This window comes from Narcine bancroftii, chromosome 4 (genome assembly GCF_036971445.1).
Source record: "Narcine bancroftii isolate sNarBan1 chromosome 4, sNarBan1.hap1, whole genome shotgun sequence".
Taxonomy (NCBI): domain Eukaryota; kingdom Metazoa; phylum Chordata; class Chondrichthyes; order Torpediniformes; family Narcinidae; genus Narcine; species Narcine bancroftii.
The window spans coordinates 35,587,250-35,614,095 of NC_091472.1; the positions used below are offsets into that span (position 1 = coordinate 35,587,250).

A 26,846-nucleotide genomic window follows, 5' to 3' on the forward strand; every position below is an offset into this window, starting at 1 on the left:
AGGATTTACTCTATGCTTTCGTGGGGGTGGGGTGAGGGGCTTGCTCTCCATAATTTCGCTGACATATCGGGCAGGCTTGCTTTGTTCCAGTAGCTAAGTTATCTAAATAGTGAAGTTTGGTAGACATTTTTCATAAAAAATATGACAACTAATCAATGCAATGGGAATTCCTTTTATTAATTTCTTAGCTACAAATAGAGAAAGTGTAAGATATTTTCATTGAAGCAGTTGGATGATTCCATGTTAATTTTTGACAAATTGCAGCCTGCTTCTACAACTATGAAACTCCTTAGAGTTAGCTGGCTTGCATTTTCTCTGCTGTGTTGAAATGTACATCTTTTGATGGGTGATGTTGGATTTGTTTTAGAAGGTCTCTACAGTTCTTAACTATGAATGTTTGCAATCAGCTTTAGCAGGTTTTGCCTTGTGTACTTGGTTCTGGCACTGGTGGAACTTGAGTGCAATGTCAAACCTATTGCACAAGTTTTGGCACAGTTTCAAAATCAGTCAATGACTTTGTTCATTGTTAAAACATTTGAAAAACTATATCATGAGAGATATTTGAAAGTCTCAAGTATGTAGGGACCATGACAAATCTCATTAGTACCATCGGCAACCATTCTTTAGGTGGGTCTGGTCTAGTTACGAATAGAACCATTTACTTTGATACTCTGATTTAGCGGGGCTGAGGTGGTCAGGTGTTAAGAGTTATATGGGGGAGCAGGGGGCAATGGATGGCCAGGGCTGTTATGTATTCACGGTTTTAGAAATACATAAGTACACAGAGACGTGAAGCTTCTTTCATAGTTTAATACAAGCTAAAGGGGGTTTCCCGCCAGTACAGTAAATAAAGTGACAAAGTCATCATGCAGAGGGCATGGATCAGCGAGGGGGTTGAGCATTGCATCAGGCTCAGGAGTTAGATGTTGGGCTTACTCGAGCAGCTCCGCAGCTGGGACAGGACCAGCGGTCAGGTTAGCGCGCAGCGAGCACGAAGCAAAAGGCTAGGATCAGCGTTGGGCTTGAGAGTTTGATATTGGGAGGGTGAGGACAGTGCGCACCCCCCCCCCCCCCTTTCAAGTGCCATCCAGGGCATGTGCCCTGGCTGCCATACCCTAGATACACCTATGCTTAGGTTCCAATATATCCAGAGTGATTGAAGTAAAAACACAATTCAAGATTCCTTTATTGTCATCTCATAAAACAGTTGTAATATTACATGATTTGCTAGTAATTGCCCAGCATCCCTTACAGTCAGAGAAAGAAAAGCAAAAGAAAATCCCTTCATAGTCACTGAGTGTCCGTGAATTCACTTCCACAGTCCTTTGTAGCCACACAGCCTTCAGTCCAATCTATCAACAACTCAAGATCCAGATCCGAACCTCCCACACAATCAGAAACCTCTCAGCGCCCTTGGCACCCTCTCGCATCATGGTTCTGATACCTGATACCCCTTCAGCCAGTCTCCAGCAGTCCACAGCCTGGTGTGAGTCCTTTGACTGCAGTTGCCAGCAGCCACATCATGTGTAGGTTCCTCACCTCGAGTCGCCAATAGGCTGCCACCTGTGAGTACTTCAGCTGCCAAACCACTCACTGGTCCGCTGGCATAGGTCATGTCGTCTTCCTGTTCTCCCCATTTTCTGGTGCTCTGTGCCAGTCCTCTTCTTCACCAGATCTGCTGCTGATCATAGATGCTGCCATCTTGGGCCCAGACCCCAGACTTATGCTTTCTTGGCCAAAGGCATCTATCCATGCTTTGATGAGTTGGTGCATCATCTCTAGAGTCTGATGCTGAGATTAAATTGCCATGAGAATTGCAAGTGGCTATCTTCCTAATTGCTAATCTCCCAAGTGAAAAGATACATGGAGTCTCAATCCAATTTCTCTGGGCAGGAAACAATGCAGGCAGCCTGACAACTTATGCAAAGTCAGAACAATGCTTATGTAATTAACCAAGTAAATATTAAATGGGGTCTCTGTTTGCCTCAGCAAACAATGGAATTGACACTATTGGTCTTCAAACTCCATTATTTTTGACAAGGTTGTAGAAATTATTTGGTGCAACTTTTTATGATGCCGAATCTTCATGAAATAATTTACCCAGCTAGATGGAAATTTCCTTTGTGAATTGCCTGCTGTGTTCTTTCATCCACATTTCTTCCCAGCCACATTTGGGAAGAGTGGGTTGCAGATGACCAGACAGACAAAGGCAAGTGTGTGTGCTCAAAGATCGCTATATCCCCACTGACTTTTGGGAGCCCATGGTCCATGAACCCTCAGTTTGGAGAGAGCACATCCAGAATGGTATTGAGACCATGCAATGAAAGCCCAGCCAATGAAAGTGGCAAAAGGAGCAGGCCACCTCACAAAATCCCCATTCTCATCAGTCACCTCCTCTGATCTTATTTGTGGAAGCATCTGCAATACCTACATGGCCTCATTAGTTGCCCTAGAATGCACAGATCCTACGCAAGTCATCCTCAATCTTTTTGGGCATCATGGTCAATTCTGAACTCTTCCTCAACTTTTAAGCTTGACAGAGGACTACTAAGTTGAAGAATATATTCATGGATTCAGCCACGACCCATTGCATTGACATGGTTCAGTGATCACAGGTGATGTTAGATCAGCATGGCTTGCATGCTGATCGGTTGGACGTATTCCAGGATTTCAGTATTTGTCACACAGCTTGTATTCAGCATATGACAGAGATGTTGAAGGAGTTGATATTTAATCCTTCCTTTTTGTAAATTATCCATGATTGACTTTCATTGAGTTGAGTATAAAGAAAATAGGCATCGCATGTTTGAGCTTTCATAATAGTTGCTAGCATTTTGTTTTTCCAAACTCTTATGTTACTTTACAACTGTCTTTGATGCTTTTCTTGATCCTTAACCCTGGGAGGTTGTCCGTGATGGCTGGTAAGTGAACATTAACCACCTTGTGAATAGGAATTGTTCGGGTCAAAAAGAAAAATAATAACTGCAGATGCTGGAAACCTAAAATAAATATTAATGCTGCTCTGCTGTTGTTCACAATGTGGTATCCTCTACATTAGGAGACTAAACACAGATTGCCTTGCTTCTTTTCTAGAATCTTCCATTGTTCACAAGGATAACCTTGAGGATTGGCACAAAAACACATATCTGCACATTTCCTGATGAAGACAGTAGCAACTGTGTCATGTTCATTCAGGTCTGGAGTCTAGTCCTTCAACGTGGCCCAGTTTATTGACTACAGGCAGTGATGAAGCCTCTTTCCTGCCTCTCCAAACCAGCTTTGGATAGACCTCTTTACTGGTGCATTGTTCTTCAGTTCCTGCCTGTATGCAAGAATAAAAAGCACAGGCAAGCAGTAAACATAATAATCTGGACTTTATTTTAAAAATGACCTTTGCATGAAAATATGGTTTTTTATAAATATGTGGAATACTGATACAACTGAGGGAAAAGATGCAGATTTCCTTCTCAAAGTGACTCTCGGTCCAGAGCAATGTAATTTCCTCTTAATCATCCTTTAAAGTGACCAGAGGGGGAAGGTTTGAGGGACTAAATAATCTATTCTTATTTCCATGTTGCTTTGTTGAACAAATAAAATGTCTCCATGTCACATTGCTACACTGAGAAGTGGGAATCGACCAGGTTAGAGAATTGCTCTGCAATTTTCATCTGCAGATTCAGAAACCGTGCAAAGAACCTTATTTGGAAGCTGTAAATGCAGACGAAAGCATTCATCCCTGATTGCTAAGAGCCACTTAAATCAAACATCATCTCGCAACACTCTGGAATTATGGGCCACATAAGGAAGATTTACTACAGCATTAATACTCTTGACTGTTTCTCCCAGTGTGCCACAATAATAACCAAATTATACCTTGCGTTTGTACATATCCTTCTGCTCCTTGTCCGACTGCAGGGTGCCCTGCTCTATTCTAACCCTCTTGTTTCATTTTTAACCTTTTTCTTCAGCCTTTCCCACTGGATTCCTCCCTATTTTACCCATCTATCTCTGTCTCTACTTGCGTTAGAAGATCTCAATTTCCATCTCAGCACTTTTTCTTTCCCTCTGCTTTCACAACCTTGCTGTGCAGTAAATATTCCCACCCATATTTATGGCCACTCTAGTCCCATGTGGAAGAAATAGTCAAAAGTTTAATTGACTGTTTAAACTGCATATAGTAACTGAGTCCTTGATCAGAAATACAGAATATAGTAACTGTGACTTTGAATCTGAAAATTGCAAATATCATTTATGTAAAAGGAATTAGAAACCAGGTAACAACAATCGGAGTTTAATATCAGTTGTGGGGAGGCTATCACTGAGAATAGAGTGCCTGGGTAATTGGACAAAAGTGAGCTGATAACAGATGTGGCATGCATTTGTGAAGAGTCACCCAACCTTGACTTAACTGGTTGAATGCTTTGAGAAGGTCATATCGTTAAGGATGGGAGAGGGTGCGTGAACATTGTCTGCTCACAACATCAGCAAAAATGAATGTGCATATGGTTGGAGGTAACAGTGACTTGTTGATAATTAGATGGAAGGGTAGAAATAAATTGAACTGTTCTGGGTTCTAACACCATTGGTTCCAATGCTGCATTGTTTCTATGGACCTTTCTGTTGCTTCATGACCATAATCCTTTATATCATAGAACATAGAACATTACAGCAGTGTAGACCCTTTGGCCCACAATATATACCAATCTCCCCCAAAAAACAAAACCCTCCCAACCACTTAACCCTTTATTTTTTCTTTCATCCATGTGCTAGTCTCTTAAATGCCCCTATTCTCCCAGCTTCCACCACCACCCCTTGCATCCCACAACTCTCTATGTATGTAAAATCTAACTTACCCCTGATGTGTCCCCTAAACTTGCCTCCCTTCACTTTGCACACATTTCCTCTGGTATTTGCTACTCCTGCCCTGGGAATAAAGGTGCTGGCTGTCTCCCTGATCTATGATTTTCATAATCTTGTAGACCTCTATTAAGTCACCTTTCATCCTTCTTCACACCAAAGGGAAAAGCCCCAGCTTTGCTAATATCAACAAAAACTGGACTATTATTGCTGATGGAATTTTCTGTTCTTCTAGCCTGGTTTATTGCATATCCCACAATGGTTTGCTCACCATTGACAAGTTGTGGGTGGTGTAGAGCCTGGATCCAGCCATCCTTCTATTTTTTTTTTCCCCTTTAAAACCTTTCAAGCTTTCGATTTGCGCACACCCCTGCTCCCACCCCATCTAAAAATACTTCCTTTACCCCTTGGTGTATTATAATTGTAAGTTGAAGCTAAACGTTTGTTGTTTAAAACAGATACAGTTTGACCTTTTGTTGATTTTCTCTTACCCTGCTTAACATGTTGTTCTTGCTGAGGATGTGTTAGTTCCCACATTGTGGCCAGGATATACGGTAGGATAGAGGGGAGGAATTGAGAACTGCCAATCTGAAGTTCCTTCTACAGCTGAGCTGAGGCCAAATGTAAAAATTGTGTTGAAGTTTTAGTTAAGATCAGTCTGGCTTCAGTAGAAGTTGGTGAATGAATTTAGGATTTCCAAAGAATTCTCCTCATTAAAATTTCTAATTTTCTTCAGAAATTATATCAGCAACATACCTGCAGGCAGTGTCAGTGTTTTCTCCTTTCTCCTTCTTCTTTCAAGGCAGCAACTGACTTCACTCCACCCTTCCTCTGAAGTGAGGGTTAGAATAGAATCCAACAGGTTTGCCAACTCAATCAGGACATGCTCCCAGAGACATTGGCATCGAACCTCCTCTCCAACCATTCTGCCCGACCTTCTTGTATTAATTGCACGCAAGAGTGACAATCACAAAACATTATCCCCCTATATTGGCCATCAGCCAAATGGCTTATTCTCTCATTCATGATTCTTCTTTGGCTTGGCTTCGCGGACGAAGATTTATGGAGGGATAATGTCCACGTCAGCTGCAGGCTCGTTTGTGGCTGACAAGTCCGATGCGGGACAGGCAGACACGGTTGCAGCGGTTGCAAGGGAAAATTGGTTGGTTGGGGTTGGGTGTTGGGTGTTGGGTGTTGGGTGTTCAAATAAATAAAAGCCTAATACCTTCATTATTTTTGTTGATTGCTACACTTGGAGTAGTGTCCTGGAGATTAATCTACTCTTCTTGAAAGATACTAGTGAACTCCTGGAATGTTCACAATCTATGCAGGAGAGGCAGCATTTATTGTTCTTCTTTAATCACCTGTCAATGGAATGGTTGGCCAAGGCACTTCAGAGTGCAGAGCGTGGATCTACAGTCACGTATAGACCAGTGGTGGCAGGGTTCCTTGCTGCTGGACATTAATAAAGAAGACAGAAGCTGAGTATTGTGTTTCCTCTCTCCTCCTACCTTCAAGGCAACAATTAACCTTCACTCCACACTTTGCTTTGAACAATTCAAAGGTTTTGTGATCCAACAGTTCTGAGCCCCATATCCTAATTTACAAGTTCAAAAGGTTTCCTTCTGAATCAACAGACCAATTTTGAAAATTAGGCTTCAGTTAAATTTACCTCTCTGTGAATAAACTCGAACAAATTGTTCAATGGACATATTTTTTTTTAAATTGTCAAACAAGGCATTTGTAGTGATATGAAGAATTTACCAGTAAAGAACGGTATGATTCCTCACACGTCAAATGTAATTTTGCTACTGTTCTTATCTAAAATCTGACGGGGAGTTTCTGACAAATAATCCACTGAGCCGCCAAGGAGGCCAGGTCTTGCTAGAACCAGTTAGTACAGTGAGTATTCTGTTTTACTCAGAGCTTTCCAATAAAAAATAACAAAACAAATACCGAGTTGAAATCCCAATGACTGTACATGATTTTATTTTTAAAGATGTAGTTTGTCTGCTTTTGTTCAGTACTAACTATAAAATCATCTGGATTATCTTCTGTCTGTTGAATGCAAGGCCAAGTAAGTACCTGACATCTTTGGCTTGGCTTCGCGGACGAAGATTTATGGAGGGGTAATGTCCACGTCAGCTGCAGGCTCGTTTGTGGCTGACAAGTCCAATGCGGGACAGGCAGACACGGTTGCAGCGGTTGCAGGGGAAAATTGGTTGGTTGGGGTTGGGTGTTGGGTTTTTCCTCCTTTGTCTTTTGACAGTGAGGTGGGCTCTGCGGTCTTCTTCAAAGGAGGTTGCTGCCTGCCAAACTGTGAGGCACCAAGATGCACGATTTGAGGCAATATCAGCCCACTGACGGTGGTCAATGTGGCAAGCACCAAGAGATTTCTTTAGGCAGTCCTTGTACCTCTTCTTTGGTGCACCTCTGTCTCGGTGGCCAGTGGAGAGCTCGCCATATAACACGATCTTGGGAAGGCGAAGGTCCTCCATTCTGGAGACGTGACCTACCCAGCGCAGTTAGATCTTCAGCAGCGTGGTTTCGATGCTGTCGGCCTCTGCCATCTTGAGTACTTCAAAGTTGGAGATGAAGTCGCTCCAATGAATGTTGAGGATGGAGCGGAGACGACGCTGGTGGAAGCGTGCTAGGAGCCGTAGGTGATGCCGGTAGAGGACCCATGATTCGGAGCCGAACAGGAGTGTGGGTATGATAACGGCTCTGTATACGCTAATCTCTATTTGAATATAGACATACTCTATTAGTATCACACTACTGAGAAATGAGCATTCACCTCTGATTCAGACAAGTGAGAGAAAAAAAAACTTGAATTTAATTAATACTTTATCATATCTCCAGGACATTGCAAAGCACTCAATACCTATTAATTATTTTTTTGAAATGTAACCATTGTTGTTAAATAAAGGAAGGATCCAACATGTATACACAAATAGCAAATGAATTGAATGATCTGTCAATCTGTTTGCACTAAGAACTTCAGTATAAAGAGGTGTGTGTGTGGTGGAAAGTGTGCTGACCGGCTACATCACGGTCTGGTATGGGGGCACTAATACCCCTGAGCATAAAGCTCTACAAAAGGTAGTGGACACAGCCCCGGAACATCATTCCCACCATCAAGAAAATCTACAGGGAAAGCTGCCATCAGAGAGCAGCAGCAATCATCAAGGAGCCACACCATCCAGCACGTGCTCTGTTTTCATTGCTACCATCAGAAAAGAGGTATGGGTGCCAAAAGACTCCACCACCAGCTACCCCTCCACCATCAGATTCCTCAGCAACAAACTCATCTGAAGACTCTTTTGCTCTTTATTGATGTTTCTCTCTCTCTCTCTCTCTCTCTCTCTCTTGCACTGTCAGTTTGTTTATATTTCTTTATTTGTTTACATGTATATGTTGAGTCAGGGTTTTTTTGCACTGGTAATTCTGCAACGCCTGCAGGAAAAAGAATCTCAGCAGCGTGAGATTCATGAATGTAAATCTAAATCTGAAACTGATGAAGTTTGCTTAAGTATCAGAGGAAATGTATATTTGATTGCTCAATTAAAAGATCAAATGCTTTACAACCAGGACTAATAAGAAACCAAGGTTAGATGCAGGTCCTTTTCAAAGTTTGTGATGCTGCCTTCAGGACAGGATGTAAGATGACACTAAGATCAGCCAGGCCTGAACTCTCCCATCCAATGAAAGGCAAAGCAGGGGTATGCACAGAAGATCCACAGACACCTGTGTGACACTGACATCATGAGGTGCATGTGGCAAGGCATTAAGACTATAACGGATCACAAGTCAACCTTGCGAGTTAAGGACAATGACACCTCTCTTCTGGACAGACTAAATGCCTTCTATGCACGGTTTGATGAGAAGAACAGGATGATTCCAAAGAAAGCTCAATATCCCACTGATGAACTGGCCACCTGCATAGCCACGGCCATGATGAGGAGAACCCTATCAAAGGTGAACCAACACAAGGCAGTGGACTAGACAACATACCTGGTCAGGTACTGAACAACTATGCAGACCAAATGAGGTCTTCACAGACATCTTCAATACCTCACTGCAGCAGTCCATCGTTCCCGCAGAGTTCAAGACAGCCACCGTCTTCCCAGTACCCAAAAGGGCGACAATAACAGGCTTCAATGGCTACCGCCCTGTGGCACTGACCTACAACATTATGAAATGCTTCAAGCATCTGGTGATGAAATGCGTCAAACCACACCTCTCAGAGACCCTGGACTCATTCCAATTTGCCTATGGAAGAAACCATTCCCCAGATAATGCTAAAGCCTTGTTCCTTGGCATTCATTTTACTAGTGACCCATCGCAGACACTCAGCATCTTCTCACTTGTCAGGAAGACAAGTGCACTTCCTGAGAAGACTGAAGCGGGCAAGGCACAATTATGTCAGCCTTCTGTAGGAGCTCTTTTGAGAGTGTCCTGATCGGCTGCATCACACTGTGATATGGTTGCTGCAGAGAAATGGATCGGAGGTTAATCCACAGGACCATAAGTGGCAGAGAGGATTACTGGAGTCTCTCTTACCCCATTGACATGATTGAAAGAGGGCTCACAAAATCATTGAGGATCCCTTCCACCCTGCACACAGCATCTTTCAGTAGCTCCTGTCAAGGAAGAGATACAGGAGTATCAGAGCCAACATTTCCAGTGAGAATGTTGAACCACCAAATGAACTGCTTATACCAACAGTCTGAGACTCTCATATATACAACACTATATCTGTCTATTTATTTATCTATCTATTTATTTGTATAGATAAAATACTTGCCCTGTATTATGTATTGTTTGTCTGTATGTGTGTCATGTCTGGTTAAGTGTCTGCAGGTTTTGCACCGAGGACCAGAGAATGCTGTTTCATCAGGTTGTACTTGTACAATCAGATGACAATAAATTTGACTTGAAAAGAGATACTATCACACCTCTAACAATAGACTATTCCTTCAGAAGTCCATATGTTCAAGGAATTAGCCTTGAACTTATAACCTTAAAGCTGACAACTAAATCAGGCTAAAATGTCTTTTTTTTTTCCAAATTGTTCTCCTGCAGAGTTTGGAACAGCTTGAGGGGGACTGACGGAGGGGAATTTGCTGGTTTCTAATCACATATTTTTTTGGCGGACTTATCAAATTTAAATGATCCTTGACTCTGTGAGAAAGGAAGGTGAGAAATAATCACGCATCATGCTATTAAAAGGTGGAGACACAGGTAAAAAATAATGGAAAACCTAGAAACATTTCACAATTGGATTACACCTGAATGACCGTAATGTAGGAAAAAACGTAACAAGAGATGGAGTGAGAAGAAAGGAGATTGCTGAGTGATTACATTGTTGGGAGACAAATTTGTTCACTGTAAGGAAGATTTCATTAAACTGGAAAGGGGGCAGAAAAGATTCACAGAATGTTATGAGGGTTGGTAGGTTTGAATTGTAAGGAAAGTCGGGGACTATTTCCCTGGATGTAGAAAGCTAAGGGAGGAGAAAGAGGAAATCTTATAGAGCTACATAAAACCATAGGGGGCATAGGAAAGGTAAATAGTCATGATCTTTCTCCCAAGATGGTAGAATGTAAAACTAAAGGGCATAGAGGAAAAGATTTAAAGGGACTTGAGCAGTATTCTCTTCACACGGGTATATGGTATGAGCTGCCAGAGAAAGTAGTGAATTATTTAACTGATATTTAGGCAGGTACATGGAAGGGGAAGGTTCAGAAGGATAACGGGATGAGTGCAGGCAAATGGGGTGATGTCGGTCAACATTGACCAATTGGACCGAAGTGCCTCTTTCCGTGCTGTGGAATTCTATGACTGGTAGTTGAGGAGATACTACATTTAGCAGGAAGCTCAAAGTTGAAGACTCTATTTGAGAATCAATTCTGCAATTGAAGAGTTGGTTTAGTAACTTCTCAGAAATGTTCCAGATTTTCTGACTAAAAAAAAATCGCACAGAAGGGGGGGAAAAACTAAGGCTTGTTTTGCAAATATACTGAAATTTTATACAATCCACTCAAGAACTGAGTATTAATCAAAGAAACAACAATGCAATGGGACTAGTGGAATAATGTTTTGGCACAGACTAGAAGGGCAAATGGCCTGTTTTCTGTGCCATAGTGTTCTATGGCTCAGAGCAGGGCACAAGGATATTTGTTTTTTTATAATTTTCATTGAGAATACAACAAATCTATCCAAGTCCTTTTATTGAACAAAATAAACAGTGCTAAAGTAGATCACAGGGACCCTTTAGTTGAGTTAGTGTTCTGTATCAATCCATTGTCTTCATGAACAACTCAACTGTAAATGTCATCAATCATACTTCACATTTTCCAGAGTTACATTTCAAATGGGCACGGATGGAAGATTATCAACATATACTTGATACTTTATTATCTTGATTGCCCAATGTGAAGGTATTAGCTGCTTGATTCAGTGTCATTACATTTTATATAGATCATGCTTTACAACTTGGTGAGGTCAATTCTTTAAAATGAGCAATTAGGTCTAAATATAACAACGTTGAATTAGTCAAAAGCTTTCCATCAAGATCCATTTTCTAAAAGTACACCAAACTGGTCCTTACTTACGTGGGTAACTGAGAAGAACTCTGGGATCAATTTCGTGATGACTGATGTAATTAGAATTGACTGCTCCAATGAATAACTCATGACATATTAATGAAGTGGAAAAGAGTGTCTGCGCTTGCCTTCCATATTTAAATGACAAGTACATTTGTGTGTTCCAAGAAGCCTGCAATGCATTTCATGGTTTTACTGGGGACACCAATGAAAAAACAGCAATCAATGAGGCTCCACATTCACTTGCATGGTTCCAGAAAGCTTCAATTATAACATGTGTCAAGTTTTCTTTTTCTTATATAATAATGGTCTTTCTAAAATATTCATTGATTTATCAATTTGTATTTTTGCATTCGCTCTTTAGATCTTAGCTTTGCATAATTCTCAGTGTTGTTGAGCTGACAGCCAGAGCTAACAAACAGCAAATAGAACTTGTGGACCATGTTATTGAATGAAGATCTACCGGGACCAATGCCTGAAGAGGGTGCACAAAATCAGTGAGGACTCAAAAGGCCAACATGGCCTGTTTCTGCTCCGTAAATGGTTATATGGTTATATGTAAAGTAAGGATCTCATATCACAGCTGGATAATTTACAACTGAAATGGCCAGTTCTGATACAAGGCAATGAACAACTGAGCTCTGCTAAGTTACTCCCTAAAATTAAAAAAAAAACTCTTCTGTGGGAAGAAAAACAGACCCTTTGGGTCAAAATCATTGTTCAGAACTGGAAAGGAGGCAAAATGAGCTTGTCAAATTAGAAGGAGGGGAGGGGAGGGTAGGGTTTTTGGAAAGTCAAATTTAAATAGGTCATATACATTGAATGGTAGACAATTGAGGAGTGCAGAGCAACAAAGGGATTTAGGAGTTATGGTAAATAGTACCCTCAAGGCTGATACTCAGGTAGATGGTGTGGTGAAGAAGGCATTTGGAATGTTGGCCTTCACAAATCGGAGTATTGAATTCAAGAGTAGGGAGGTTATGATGAAATTGTACAAGGCATTGGTGAGGCCAAATTTGGAGTACTGTGTACAGTTTTGGTCACCAAATTATAGGAAAGATATAAACAAAATAGAGAGAGTGCAGAGAAGGTTCATGAGAATGTTGACAGGATTTCAGGGTCTGAGTTACAGGGAAAGGTTGTGCAGACTGGGGCTTTTTTCTCTGGAGCGTAGAAGATTGAGAGGGGACTTGATAGAGGTGTTTAAGATTTTAAAAGGGACAGAGTAAGTGTGGATAGGCTTTTTCAATTAAGAAAGGGGGAGATTCAAACTAGAGGACATGGTTTAAGATTGAAGGGGGAAAATTATAAGGGGAACATGAGGGGAAATTTCTTTACGCAGAGGGTGGTGGGGATGTGGAATGAGCTTCCGGCATACGTGGTCGAGGCGGGATCATTGGTTACATTTAAGGAAAGACTGGATCGTTACATGGATAGGAGGGGACTAGAGGGGTATGGACCGGGTGCTGGTCAGTGGGACTAGGAGGGTGGGGATTTGCTACGGCATGGACTATTAGGGCCGAACTGGCCTGTTCTGTGCTGTAAGTGGTTATATGGTTATATGGGTGTATCTGATATGGTAAAAATAAGGTGACACCGGGGAAATGCCTTGCCTTTCCAAATGCAGATAGGTCTTGTCTCAGAATCACCTTCAGTAACTATTCCCAATGCTGGTGCAAGGCCCATCAGCCTGGAATTCCCTGGCTTGTCTCTTGCAGCCCTCTTTAAATTAAGCCACTCTCCAGTACCTCACCTGTAGTTAAGGAAGATACCGAAAGCTGTCAGATATTTTTTGCGTTGCTTCCCACAATGTCCTTGGATGCACTTGATTAGAGTTAGGGGATTAAATGTCTCACGGTTGATATGTTTCAGGATGTCCCCTGAATTCCTGAGCTTCCATGATCCTTTCCACAGTAAATACAGGCACAAAGTATACATTTCCTATCTTGCCCATCTTCTGGGGCTCCACACAGACAACCACACAGATCTTTAAGGAGACTTGTTCTCTCCCTATTTAACTTATCTGCCAGTGATATCTTATTATCCCTTGTTACCCTCCTGGTTACCTTCTTGAAAGTACTCCTACATCTCTCATAATTTTCAAGGGATTTGCTTGATTCCAGTTGCCTATCCCTGACACATGCCTCGTTTTGTTTGAACAGGAAGTGCCTCTTACAGTCAGAGATAGAGAAGCAAAAGAGAGCCCCCCCCCCCAGAGTCACCTGTGTCCATAGATTCTCCTTCGCAGCCTCTGCAGCCACAGAGTCCAGTCCAAACCATTGGTGACCTGACATCCAAATCTGAACCTCTGATGTAGTCAGGAACACTTCAGCACCTTCTGCACCTCTTTGCATCCTGGTTCAGATACCTGGCACCCCTCCAGCCGATTCGAGCCAGTCTCCAGCAGTCTGTAGCCCAGGACGAGTCTCCCAACAGCAGTCTCCAGCAGCCTCCATGGGTTCCTTGCCTTGAATCTCCAGCAGCCCACTCCCTCACTGGTCTGCTGCCATGGTCACTGTTCCGTGGGTCGTCTCCTCTGCTTCTCCCTCTCAGACAGGGCATAGTCTCCCTGTTTTCTGGTGCCCTGCAGCAGTCCTCCGCTCCCCTGGAGTCTGGAACCCCTCGTGGCTGCTGCCAATCATAGGCACCAGCATCTTGGGTACTGACCCTGCGGCCGCGGGATTTTAAATAAAACTACTGTCGCCTCCTTTAATGGGCCATTCAAAGCCTGTGCGGAGCTGACAGCAGCTGACTGGGTGGTTGGACCCCATGGGACAGTTGTATCTCTGTTCCTTGATCCCCGTGGGTCCACCATCGTGGCAGTGCTGCAATTACAGAGGCTCCAGCAGCGACTCCTTGTTCCAATTCCTATTCCTATGTCTTATGGTCTAATGATCTTTTTTTTTGTTTGTTTTCTAGAGAAGTGGATAAAGGGAGCCATCTGCCTCTCACCCATCCCTCATTTGGTTCCATTTATTACCTTCCTGATGGATCATATTCCATAATCTGCAGATTCTTTTCTCCAGTTGCAATTCATAAACATTTTGGGGAAACTCAGCAGGTAAAACACCATCCATAGGAAGTAAAGGGTGGCCAACATTTCAGTCCCGGACCCTTCGTCATTCCTCGGCCCCAGCATCTGCAGACGTTTTTGTTGAACTTTTATTTCAACTTACCACCTTCCACCCTCTGCCTCTTCCTTTAACCCCCATCCCATGGCCCCATCTTCCATTTTTATTTTTTCCTCATCTGTCTCTAACTTCCACCCACCTGCCAATGTTTCCTGACTCACCTCCCCCCCAGACTCTACCTGCCCTTTAACCCCTCCTCAAGTACCATCAGGCCCTGTGAGCCATTAAACAGGCCTGCGACCGCAGTGAACGCAGAGGGCCTATGTCGCGGGCATAAAATCCAGCTACACCTGGCAAAGACTGTTGGAACAAGGTGAGCTCAATCTGCAGAAGGCGGTCAAACTAGCAGACATGCTAGAGGTGGCCCTCCAAAAATATGGATGTGTACTCAGCTGACAACACGGCCGCCTCGTAATTACTGCAGATGCCGCCGGCTTGGAAAGTTGGAGGGCCTCAAGCCTGTGGCACACTGCCGCATCCCATCAGCAACCTGACCACAGCCACTGTAGTCCGCGATCACCCCAAGTTCCTCTTCTGCGGCCTGCTCAAAGACTTGAGAAAATGCTGCCTAGTGGAAGATGCAGTTTGAACTGTGGGAAGAAAGGACACTATGCTAAGGTGTGTAAATCTGGATTGTCCTCCAAACCCAGTAGTGCTATGTGCGGGCCTTAGGGGCCGCCATCTTGGAACCAAACACTCGAACATTCCACTGTATCTATGGACCCCTACAGCGACTCACACTGGCTTCACTCACGCTAGACCAGGGGAGCCCTCACAAACTCGCCAGATCCATGATGGACACCAGGGTAAACAGTCATGTGATGAGCTTTCTGAAACAGTGACTGCCCATTTTTCTCCATAGATGCTGCTTGACCCTGCCGAGTCTGTTCTCATTATTTTCATATCAACAATATTCTTCTATTAGAACGTAGCTCAGTACAGGCCCTTCAGCCCACAATGTTGTGCTGACCTTTAGACCCTGCCTCCTACATAACCCTCCACTTTGAATTCCTCCACATACTTGTCTAGTAGTCTTTCATAATTCACCAATGTACTTGCCTCCACCACTGACCCAGGTAGTGCATTGTATGCACCAACCTCTCTCTGGGTAAAAAACATTCCTCTAATATCTCCCTTGAACTTACCACACATTACCTTAAAGCCATGCCCTCTTGTATTGAGCAGTGGTGCCCTGGGAAGGAGGCGCTGGCCGTCCACTCTATCTATTCCTCTTAATAGCTTGTATACTTCTATCACATCTCCTCTCATCCTCCTTCTCGCTACTCATAATACTTACAATCTAACTAGGTAGCATCCTGGTGAATCTCCTCTGCACCCATTCCAACACTTCCACATCTTTCCTATCATGAGGCAATCAGAATTGGACACAAGTGTGGTCTAAACAGAGTTTTGTAGAGCTGCATCATTACTTCATGGCTCTTCATTTAAATCCCTCGACTTATGAAAGCTGACACTCATAAACTTTCTTAACTACCCTGTCTACCTGTGAGGCAACTTTCAGGGATCTGTAGACATGGACCCCCAGATCCCTCTGCTGTTCCACACTACCAAGAATCCTGCCATTAACTTTGTATTCTTGGAGATTTTCCTTCCAAAATGTACCACCTCACATTTCTCTGGATTGAACTCCATCTTCCACTTCTCAGCCCAGCTCTGCAATATTCTACAATCCTCTACACCAGGGCTGTCAAACTCAAATTCACGGAGGGCCAAAATTAAAAACTTGGACTAAGTCGAGGGCCGAACTAAATATTTATTGAAAATTTTCAACAACATCTGCATGTTTTCTCTTCTTTCAACATTTGTAATGTTAAACTTTTTCTTATTAAAATAAATGTTTAATAATAGTTTTGGATAAACTCCTTCATTGTCATTGTCATTGGCCCATTTCCTTTAGCGTTCTGAAACCGTGCACATGACGAGTCAATGAGGGACGATTAAAGCAGTGGTCTTCAAACTTTTTCTTTCCACTCACAGACACCTTAAGCAATCCCTTACTAATCACAAAGCACCAATGGCACAGGGATGCGAGTGGAAAGAAAAAGGTTGAGAACTGTTGTATTGTGGTAACTCCACACCTGATTAGGTTAATTGTTAGACAAGTGGTCAGAGAAGGACCCCCCCCCCACCCCAAGAAAGGCTTAAATCACAGGAACAAAATAAGCTTCCGTCTCACTGCTCCCAATCTTACACACAGTCCTGATGTGGAATGTGGGGTCGCAGCTCCACGTTCACCCGAGTTCAGGTGCTGTCAGTGTGGAGTTTGTACGCTCTCCCCTTGTCTTGGACCAACAGGTCAGTCGCCTGATGAAGGCACCCGAACCCCCCGTTGAAACGCCGGCGTCCGGGGCGGTGGAGGAATTGGCTGAGAAGAGCGCGTTGCTCCCACCCCCCTCCCATGGTTGGAGAGGGATTAAACTGCGATCTCACGGCGCCAGGCTCATCTCCAACAAAAGGAGCGGGAGGCAGGGTCCGCCGCGCACGGAGCGAGGGGGAAGGCATCACCAACGAGACGTTCGGTCCGGCTTCGCCGCTGAAGCGCAGACCCAGCAAGAATGGTCCCCAACTCCAGCCGCGTCTGTGTGTCCGGGAGCCGGGCGGGCTGAGTGTGGCGCTCCGATCCCCGGGATTCGGGACTCTGAGATCCCTCCACACCTCCGGCATCTTCATTTTCACCTTCAGTGTGCATGCACTATACTGGCGCGGCGGCCAGCGGGCCAACTCTAATATATATTTAATATGATCTTGCGGGCCAAATATAATTATATTGGCCCGCGGGCCAGAGTTTGACATGTGTGCTCTACACTATCCACAATACCACCAACCTTTGAGTTGTCTGCAAACTTGCCAACCCACCCTTCTACCCCCTCATCTAAGTCATTAATAAAAATCATGAAAAGCAGAGGTCCCAGAACCAATCCTTGGGGGACTCCACTAGACACAACCCTCCAATCCAAATGTACTCCCTCCACCACACCCTTTGCTTTTTACAGGCAAGCCAATTCTGAATCTACATGGCCAAGCTTCCCTGGATCCAATGCCTTCTGACTTTTTGAATAAGCTTACAATGTGGAATCTTGTCAAATGCCTTACTAAAATCCATGTAGACCACATCCACAGCAGTACCCTGATCAATATATCAGGTCACCTCCTCAAAGAACTCTATCAGGCTTGTGAGACATGATCTGCCTTTCACAAAGCCATGTTGCCTGGCCCTGATTAGAACATGATTCTCTAAATGCCCATAGATCCTAACTCTAAGAATCCTTTCCAACAGCTTTCCCACCACAGTAAGGCTCACTGGTCTATGATTACCTGGACTTGCTCTTCTACCTTTTTTTGAACAAGGGGAAACAACATTTCCTACCCTCTAATTTTCCGGTACCATTCCCGTGGATAATGAGGACATGAGGATCCTAGTCGGAGGCTCAGCAATCTCTTCCCTCACCTCGAGAAATATTCTGTCAGGTTCTTGGGACTTATACTAATGCCTTTTAACTGTTCCAACACATTCTCTCTCCTAATTTCAACATGTTCTAGAAGATTTACCCCACTTATATTGTCCTCACCATCATCAAGGTCCCTCTCCTTGGTGAATACTGAAGAGGAGTATTCACCCACATCCACAGCCTCCAGGCACATCTTCCCACCTTATTCTCTAATTGGCCCTACCTTCACTCCAGACATCCTTCTGTTCTTCACATAAGTGAAGAATGACTTGGGTTTATTGATATTCAAATATTTCTGCAGTCAAGTTTGAATTAGACAAGGTTTAAAAGCTCATAATTTCCATTGTTCAAAGTTGTTTTATGACCCTCATAATTACTGCCTCACTTTGAGAAAGCAGCATTTCCATTTTCAGTGGAAATGCCGAGGGGACAGGACTTAAAAACAAATAAACCATAAAAGAGTCTCAGATTTCCACAGAACAAGTATATTCTGGTGTAACATATACCTCTCTGCCTTCTCAGCCCAGATCCAAATTGGCATTGGGAACAAATTTTAAAAAAACCAGGAGGTCACATCATGAATTATGAGGACGGTGGTACAAAGCGTAGGGGTTAGCGCAACACTGTTACAGCACCCACATCTCCGATTCATATATGGCGCTATCTTTGAGGAATATTTACATTCTCCCCACGTCTGCATGAGTTCCCTCTGGGTGCTCTGACTTTCTCCTACCCTTCAAAAACATATAGATTAATTGAGCCTGTTACTGTGCTAGATGTCTAAATTTAAAATGTTTATTTGGTCCTTCGGTGTTTACTAAAGTGAAGGTTCCTTCGTTCTCATGTTAATAATGGGAATACTTAAAATATTATCCAGGGGATCTTGGTGCTGATCCTGGTCTGAACCTCCAAGGTGACCTTCATAACCGTACAACTGTGCATTCCTTAGGCTGATTTCTCTGCTTCACCAGTTGCCTTATATATACCCATATATATATATATATATATTCTTCTTTTCTTCTTTGGCTTGGCTTCGCGGACGAAGATTTATGGAGGGGGTAAAAGTCCACGTCAGCTGCAGGCTCGTTTGTGGCTGACAAGTCCGATGCGGGACAGGCAGACACGGTTGCAGCGGCTGCAGGGGAAAATTGGTTGGTTGGGGTTGGGTGTTGGGTTTTTCCTCCTTTGCCTTTTATATTCCTGTGTATCCCAAGGCAACTCTCTGCTTCCACTAATTTGGAATGTAGGGCCTTCTGGTTCTCAATTTGCCTTTTCAGAGCCAGATGGAATTTTGCATGTGCACAGGCCAGTTCCAGAAAGGGGAAATATTCAGTTAGATCTGTGGCCCTTGGATGGCAGTGAAGCTCTTGGGATTTCTAACAGCTTTGCCTACTTCAGAAATGATGGATCTGCAAATGATCTGGATCTGAGGACATTCTCTCTGGCAGCAAGAGCTTAGGTCTAATTGGATCTAATGTGTTTTGCTTTGAGCATTGTCACACCAGAAATAGCCGCATATCCTCTTTGTGACTCTTTCCCTTCCCAAACATTGAAACTATTTTTACTTCCTGGTATCACTATGAAGAAACAAAGTTATTGCGCTTGTTTGTCACCACATGAATGACTGACTCAGTTGGAAGTTGGGAAAGGCTAAAAACTTTAGTGACATTGGCCAAATGATGGAAATATTCTTACAAGATGCGTTAGGAAGTTGAGCTGTGGGACTTTTGGCAAAGGCAACAAGCTTGGTAAAGCAAGAAAGTGGCTGGGTATTTATTTTAAGGACTACCAGAGAGCATTTAATAAGATTCCACATAAAAGGTTTCTAATGAAAATGAGAGGGCGTGAAATTCAGAAAGCCACGTCATTATGGTTCGCTCTGTTTCAGAAAAGCAGCCAACATATTAAAAGATTCATTCCACCCTGGCCATGCTATTTTCACCCCCAGCTGTCAGGTAGAAGATTCATGAGTGTGAGAAACAGGGATAGTTTATTTCAGCCATTATTTGACCCCTGAAAAGAGCCCACTCTTGTTAATAATGTTGCCATTGCTCATCTCTCTCTGTGACTCTGTTCTCTGTACTGACCTTTTATTGCTATGGGCTAGCTAGCTGGACTGTTCCTGAAATGAATTTTCCCACTCTACCTCAGTACATGTGACAATAAAATGGAACTTGACCTTAATGTCAGGTCTCTCCAGCACTCTGCCAATTTGCATCAAGTCCCTTGCATTAGGCTTCCTTGCTCCACCTACATGCTAACTTTACTTGGAGTCCAAATATCTTTATATGACAGCATTTTGTAATCTCACTCCTTTTAAATAATAATTTGCTTTTATAATTTTTTTTCTCCAAAAGTGGTAAGCTCATTTTGTTATACTCCAACTTCTTGCCCACTCTCTGTACCTACTATGTGCCCTTTGTGCCCTTCCTCCTGACTTGCTAACCCATCAAACGAGGTTGCACTATACTCATGTCCTTCAGCCAAGTTGTTAATGCAGATTGTAAATAGTTGAAGGCCCAGCTTGATCCCTGTAGCACACACCATTTTCAGGGTGGCAATCTGAAAATGGCCTACTTCTCAGGAAATCTGTGTCAAGTGCATTCCTACAAAAACTATCTGGGTGTATCCAAAACATGAACCAGGAAGTATGCAAAATGATGAAAACCAGATGAGTGGCGTGTGGAGCTGAAGATCCAGGGTACACTGAAAGTCCAGGTTCAACCTCTGGAAGGCCATCACGAATACGAAGAGTCAATTCCAGACCAAGATAGAGTCTCAGACAAACACCAGACAGCTAAGGCATCACATCCTATAAAGCAAAGCAAGGCCATATCATCAATTGTGATACAGTCCTTCCAGACGACCTCAAAGCCTCCTATGCTCATTTAAAAAGAGAAAATATCCAGGAACCCTCACAAGTCCCCTCAGCCCTTGCTATGTTCTCGGTTTCTAAGGCTGAGGTGAGCATAACCTTCAGGAAGGTGAATCCACAAAAAGTGTTTAGCCCAGATGGTGTACCTGGTCAGGTCCTTAAAACCTGTGAGAACTATCTGGCTAGAGTTTTTTCAGATATTTTCAACCTCTTGTTAGAGTGATCAGAGGTCCTCACCTGCTTCAAAATAGCACCCAAGAAGAATAAGGTGATATCCCTCAATGACTGACATCTACAGTTATGGAGTGAATCAATTGCTATCTCAGGAAGGATATGGACCCACTTCAGTTCACTAATCATCACCACAGGTCAATGGTAGATACCATCTAGCTGGCCATCTACATTGTGTTAGACCACTTAAACCACAGGAACACCTACATCAGGCTGTTACTCATTGCTGGATGTTCAACACCATCATATCAGTATAACTCATGATCAAGCTGAAGGACATGGGGCTCTCTCCATCCTTCTGCAATCCTCGACTTTCTCATCAGTAAACCCTAACCAATGTGGATGAGCACCACCACAGCAACATGATTGCGTAGCCAAGTTCAGCCCCAAAGCAAACTACAAATTTGCTGATCATTGTTGGTCAAATTACAGGAAATGATGAGTCAGAATACAGGATGGAGATTGGGAATCTGGTTTGGTGACACCAGAACAACAATCTTGCTCTCATTATCATCTCAACTAGGAGCTAACTGTTGATTTTAGGAAGGAGTGGCAAGGGTCCACACATCTGTCCATATCAATGGGAAGGAGGTAGAGAGTCAGAATGTTCAAGTATCTGGCAGCACATGTTTCAGAAAATCTTTCCTAGAGCCAGCACATCAAGGCAACCATGAAGAAGGCTTTCTAAGGAATCGCAGATTTGCCGTGTTGCCAGATACTCTATTAAACTTGTACAGGCGCACTGTGGAAAGTATACTGACTGGTTGCATTACAATCTGGTTTGGCACTTCCAGTGCCCAGGAATACAAGATTCAAAATTCAATTTATTATCATAGTAATCTTCTTCTTCTCCCTTCTTTGGCTTGGCTTCGCGGACGAAGATTTATGGAGGGGGTAAAAGTCCACGTCAGCTGCAGGCTCGTTTGTGGCTGACAAGTCCGATGCGGGACAGGCAGACACGGTTGCAGCGGCTGCAGGGGAAAATTGGTTGGTTGGGGTTGGGTGTTGGGTTTTTCCTCCTTTGCCTTTTGTCAGTGAGGTGGGCTCTGCGGTCTTCTTCAAAGGAGGTTGCTGCCCGCCAAACTGTGAGGCGCCAAGATGCACGGTTTGAGGCGATATCAGCCCACTGGCGGTGGTCAATGTGGCAGGCACCAAGAGATTTCTTTAGGCAGTCCTTGTACCTTTTCTTTGGTGCACCTCTGTCACGGTGGCCAGTGGAGAGCTCGCCATATAACATGATCTTGGGAAGGCGATGGTCCTCCATTCTGGAGACGTGACCCACCCAGCGCAGCTGGATCTTCAGCAGCGTGGACTCGATGCTGTCGACCTCTGCCATCTCGAGTACTTCGACGTTAGGGATGAAAGCGCTCCAATGGATGTTGAGGATGGAGCAGAGACAACGCTGGTGGAAGCGTTCTAGGAGCCGTAGGTGATGCCGGTAGAGGAGTAATAAAACAGTCTCATATTACATGAAATTTCTTTTTGCCTGCTGCACGGCAGACAGATTCACCACCAGTAGGAATTGCCTAAGCGCCTCTTACAGTCAGAGAGAGAGAAGCAGAAGAGAGTCCCCCCAGAGTCACTGAGTGCCAGAAGAATTGCCTCAGGAGTTTCTGCAGCCCCTGCAGCCTCACAGAGTCCAGTCCGAACCATTGGCAACCTGAGCTCCAGATCCAAACCTCTGACACGGTCAGGAACCCTTCAGTGCCCTTGGCATCTCCTTGCATCTCAGTTCCAATACCTGGTACACCTCCAGGTTGTGCAGAAAGTAATAAGCATAACCAAACCCAACAACGTCTCTGACCTCCTATTCATTGCAGCCAACATCATAAAGGACCCCCACCACCCTGGTCACAACTTCTCACTGCTGCCTTCAGCAGGAGGTACAGAAGTCTGAAAACTAGCACCTCTAGGTTCAAGAACAGTTTCTTTCCAATAGCTATCAGTCTCTTGAACCTCCTCTTGGTTTACTAATCATAAACTCTGACATCAGAACAAATGGTCTGTTTGCAATATTGAAAGTCACTTTTTAAAAATTGCACTAGGACTACTGTGAATATTTATTATCTACCTTATGTATTTATTGTCTCCTTTAATTTAATTCAATTAGTTTACCATTAGTTTTTCTTTATAAGTCCTTGTTCAGCTGCGATAAGTGGAAATTTTGGGGCGAATATACTTTGCACAATGTGCATGACAATAAACTCAGTATTATTTATTCTGTTTTCTGAAAAGTAGGCACATCTCAATCTATGCCAATTTAGGATTCTTTAAAACCTCTGTGGCTCAAGACACTGGTGTTTGTGTGTCTCGATCTTCGGTGATACTGCACAGAAATACTTTCCAGAAGCTCTCCCTTCACAATATCTGTTTATGAATTAAAAATAAACGCACCTAATCTGGGGTTGGGAATAGGATTGCAGTTCGTAAGAATAAATACAAACACAGAAGATGGAAAGCCACCCGGAACATGATAGTTCCTGACCCACTGCGGCCATGGAAATGTTATGGCATGGAAGGTAAGCAGTCAACGTTGAATAATGCAGGATGTAAGGTTAGCCTGATAGCTGTGGAGACAGTGACAAATTCCAAATAAGGTTCCTCTGTTTTTATTTCCCACAGCTGACTGACCTCAGTTTGACAAATTGTGGTTTCCTACTGAATCACCCTTTCATTTTAAGCTATTGGAATCTCTACCTGTTTTCTGATCCTGATTCTGTTCCAATACTTTGCAAGAAAGTGTCTTAAATTTAGATATGAGGCCTGGTAACAGGCCCTTCCAACCAACAAATCAATGCCCCCCAATACACTAATTGACCTGCAATCCTGTAAATTTTTGAAGGGTGGGAGGAAAAGGGAGCACCTGGAGGAAACCCAATCATTTAAGTAGAAAATGTACAAACTCCTTACAGACAGCACCGATTTGAAATCAGGCCTCTGGTGCTGTAATTTCATTTCGCTAACTGTGCAGCCCATAGCATCAACATAAGAATGTAAGAACATATGAAAAAGGTGCAGGAGTAGGCCTTCTCCACCATTCAATGAGATTATGGCAGATCTGATGATAAGCTCATCTCCACCAACCTGCCTTTTCCCCATATCAGTTATTTCCCCATATCAGTTATTTCCCCCTGCTATATAAAAATCTATACACCCTTGCCTTAAATATATTTACTGAGGTAACTTCCATTTCCATGAATTCCGTAGGTTCAGCACCCTCTGGGAAAAGCAATTCCTCCTCATCTCTGTCCTAAATCTACTTCCTTGAATTTTGAGGCAATATCCCCTAGTTCTAGTCACCCCCACAATGGAAACAACTTACCTGCCTCTATCTTATCTTTGCCTTTCATATTAGATCACCGATTAGATCACCTCTCATTCTTCTAAATTCCAGCAAGTACAGTCCCAGATGACTCAATCTCTCTGATAGGCTACACCCCTCCACCCCGCCCCCCCAACCATGTCTGGAATCAACCTAGTGGATCTCCTTTGCACTGCCTCCAAAGCCAGTACGTCCTTCCTCAAGTAAGGAGACCAGTACTGCATCCAGTACTCCAGATGTGGCCTCACCAGTATCTTGTCCAGTTGCAGCATCCCTGGTCCTAAATTCAATCCCTTGATTCAAAGGTTGGAATTAGGAGAAATCTATTTCCTCCTTGCACAGTTTTGGCAAGGTCATTTGTGGTTCTGAGCAGTGGACTCAGACCACATCCTAGGGACGTTCCTGATGCTTATGTCACAGTGCCATAATTAGCAGTGCTCTTAAACCGCCTGGTTGTTGACAGAGTTCTGATTGGTTACAAACCACAAATTCCAATTTCAAGTTCTCAACTGTACCTGATTTATTAGGACAAAGGAAAGATTAGCTGATCTGATCATATTTCAGTTCACCCTATTAACTACAAATCTGAAATGCCAAAGTGGATGTGAGACTGCTGGGAATCAATGTTTCCTGATTTGTAGTTTAACGGCTTCTGTTGGGAAGAAAATTAAACAAACGCTGTGCCTGATGTAATCACTGTGATTTTTGTTTTACCTTTTAAACAAGTTAATCACCAAAATCAATGGTGATAGTGGCTTGAAATTAATTTCCTATCTGTCACAAACTTCTCAAATATAGATCGATATCTTGTTTGATACTGAAACAGTTAAAGAGTTGAATAGGGGAATCTCCCTTATGTCGACATGGATGAGAGAAGGGCATAAACCAGCTGAGAATAACATCAGCCTGCATTCTAATCAGCAGACATAGGTTAATTGAGTGTCACAATCTCTATGGCCATTTTAAGATCCCATCTAAACTCACCCCTACTTCCCTATTCTTTTGGAAATTAATTAACTGAATAGATACACAGGTTATACATAGGATTTTAAAAATAATGACACCCTTAGAAATCTCTAATTATATACTTCCAATATTTTTCATTCAAATAGGTTTAATTTGTGGAATGAAATTGGGTGGAAAGCTGAGCTGTAGCTTTTATTCTGTTGTCCTTTCTGTTCCAAACTGCAAGGTTTCAATGTCACGGGACCAAGCTTCTTAATAATTATAGGATTAACCCTTTACAGAATGATTTACAACTTTATATCTTGGATGAATTAAGTGGTTTGCTAAATTTTGGTTCCGACATCTACATATTTAGCTGTCATTTGAGTATTGCATTATTTGGAAAATTTTGCAGTACTCTAGAGCAAACTCTTTTTTTTTTGGTTATTTTAGATATTCTGCTTCAAAGTCTCCTCCATAATGTTTGGATGAAATACAATTTGTTCCTTTATTTCCCACAGTGTTCCACAGTATTAAATTTGTAATCTGATAATTCAAATGAGATTAAGGTGTACATTCCAGATTATGTTCAAGGTTATTTGTATACATTTTGGTTTGACCATTTAGAAATTACAGCCCCCATTTCAGGGTGTAGCGCGTTGAATGACTCAAAGACTTGTTGACTGAGGAGTCAGGTGATGGAGTGGTGGCCGGTAGGGGAATACCAGCCCTCTCCAGAAAAGAAGAAATAAAGTGAAGAAAATACAAGGTTCAAGAAATACAAAACATAACAAATAAAAGATAAAGTTGTAGAGAAAAGAAAGAAAATGGCACCCAAGAAGGAAAAAGTAAAAACAACGGGAAAAAAAGAAGAAAAGACACCGGAAGAGAAAGGAGAAGGCCTTACCTTCATGAAGAAACAGGGAGCCATCGTGGAGAAGAGAGCCCGTTCTCCAAGATTGGTGACGACCCTGCAGAGTCGCGACCCTCCGATCGCTGAACTGCAAAAATGACTCTCTGAGCCAAACAAAAGTGCACAACTGCGTATGCGCACACTAAGGAGAAGGAGAACACCAACAGGAGGGGCTCAGCTGAGGAGCGGGCAAACACAACGCGACCAGCTGAGGGATGCCCGACACCAGGGCTCTCAGCTGGAAGAAGAGGAAAGTGACAGGAAAGGGTGTTAAAGGAAAGAAAATCAGCAGCAGGAGGCCCAACAGATGAGTAGCCCAGAAGAAGAGGACCAACAGCAAGAAGCCAAGTAAGAAGAAGCCCAGCAAAGTGAGGCAAGCAACTCATCAGGAAAGTCAGAAGAGACACAGATACAAGGAAGAGAAGAAGAAGACACAAACACAGGTGCAGACACAGAAGAAGAGGAAGAAGAAGACCAAGATCTGCACAGAGAAA

General features: G+C 43.2%; 1 protein-coding gene across 1 annotated transcript in view; it reads right to left on the reverse strand.

The window, feature by feature from the left end:
* Nucleotides 1-1,189: 1,189 nt before the first annotated feature.
* The window catches only part of LOC138760457 (tetratricopeptide repeat protein 7A-like), a 402,683-nt gene continuing 377,026 nt past the window's right edge, over nt 1,190-26,846 (reverse strand). Inside the window, exon 20 of the mRNA XM_069931051.1 lies at nt 1,190-3,322. Coding sequence (XP_069787152.1) covers nt 3,188-3,322 — 135 coding nt within the window. The 3' untranslated portion in view covers nt 1,190-3,187. The remainder of the gene's footprint in view (nt 3,323-26,846) is intronic.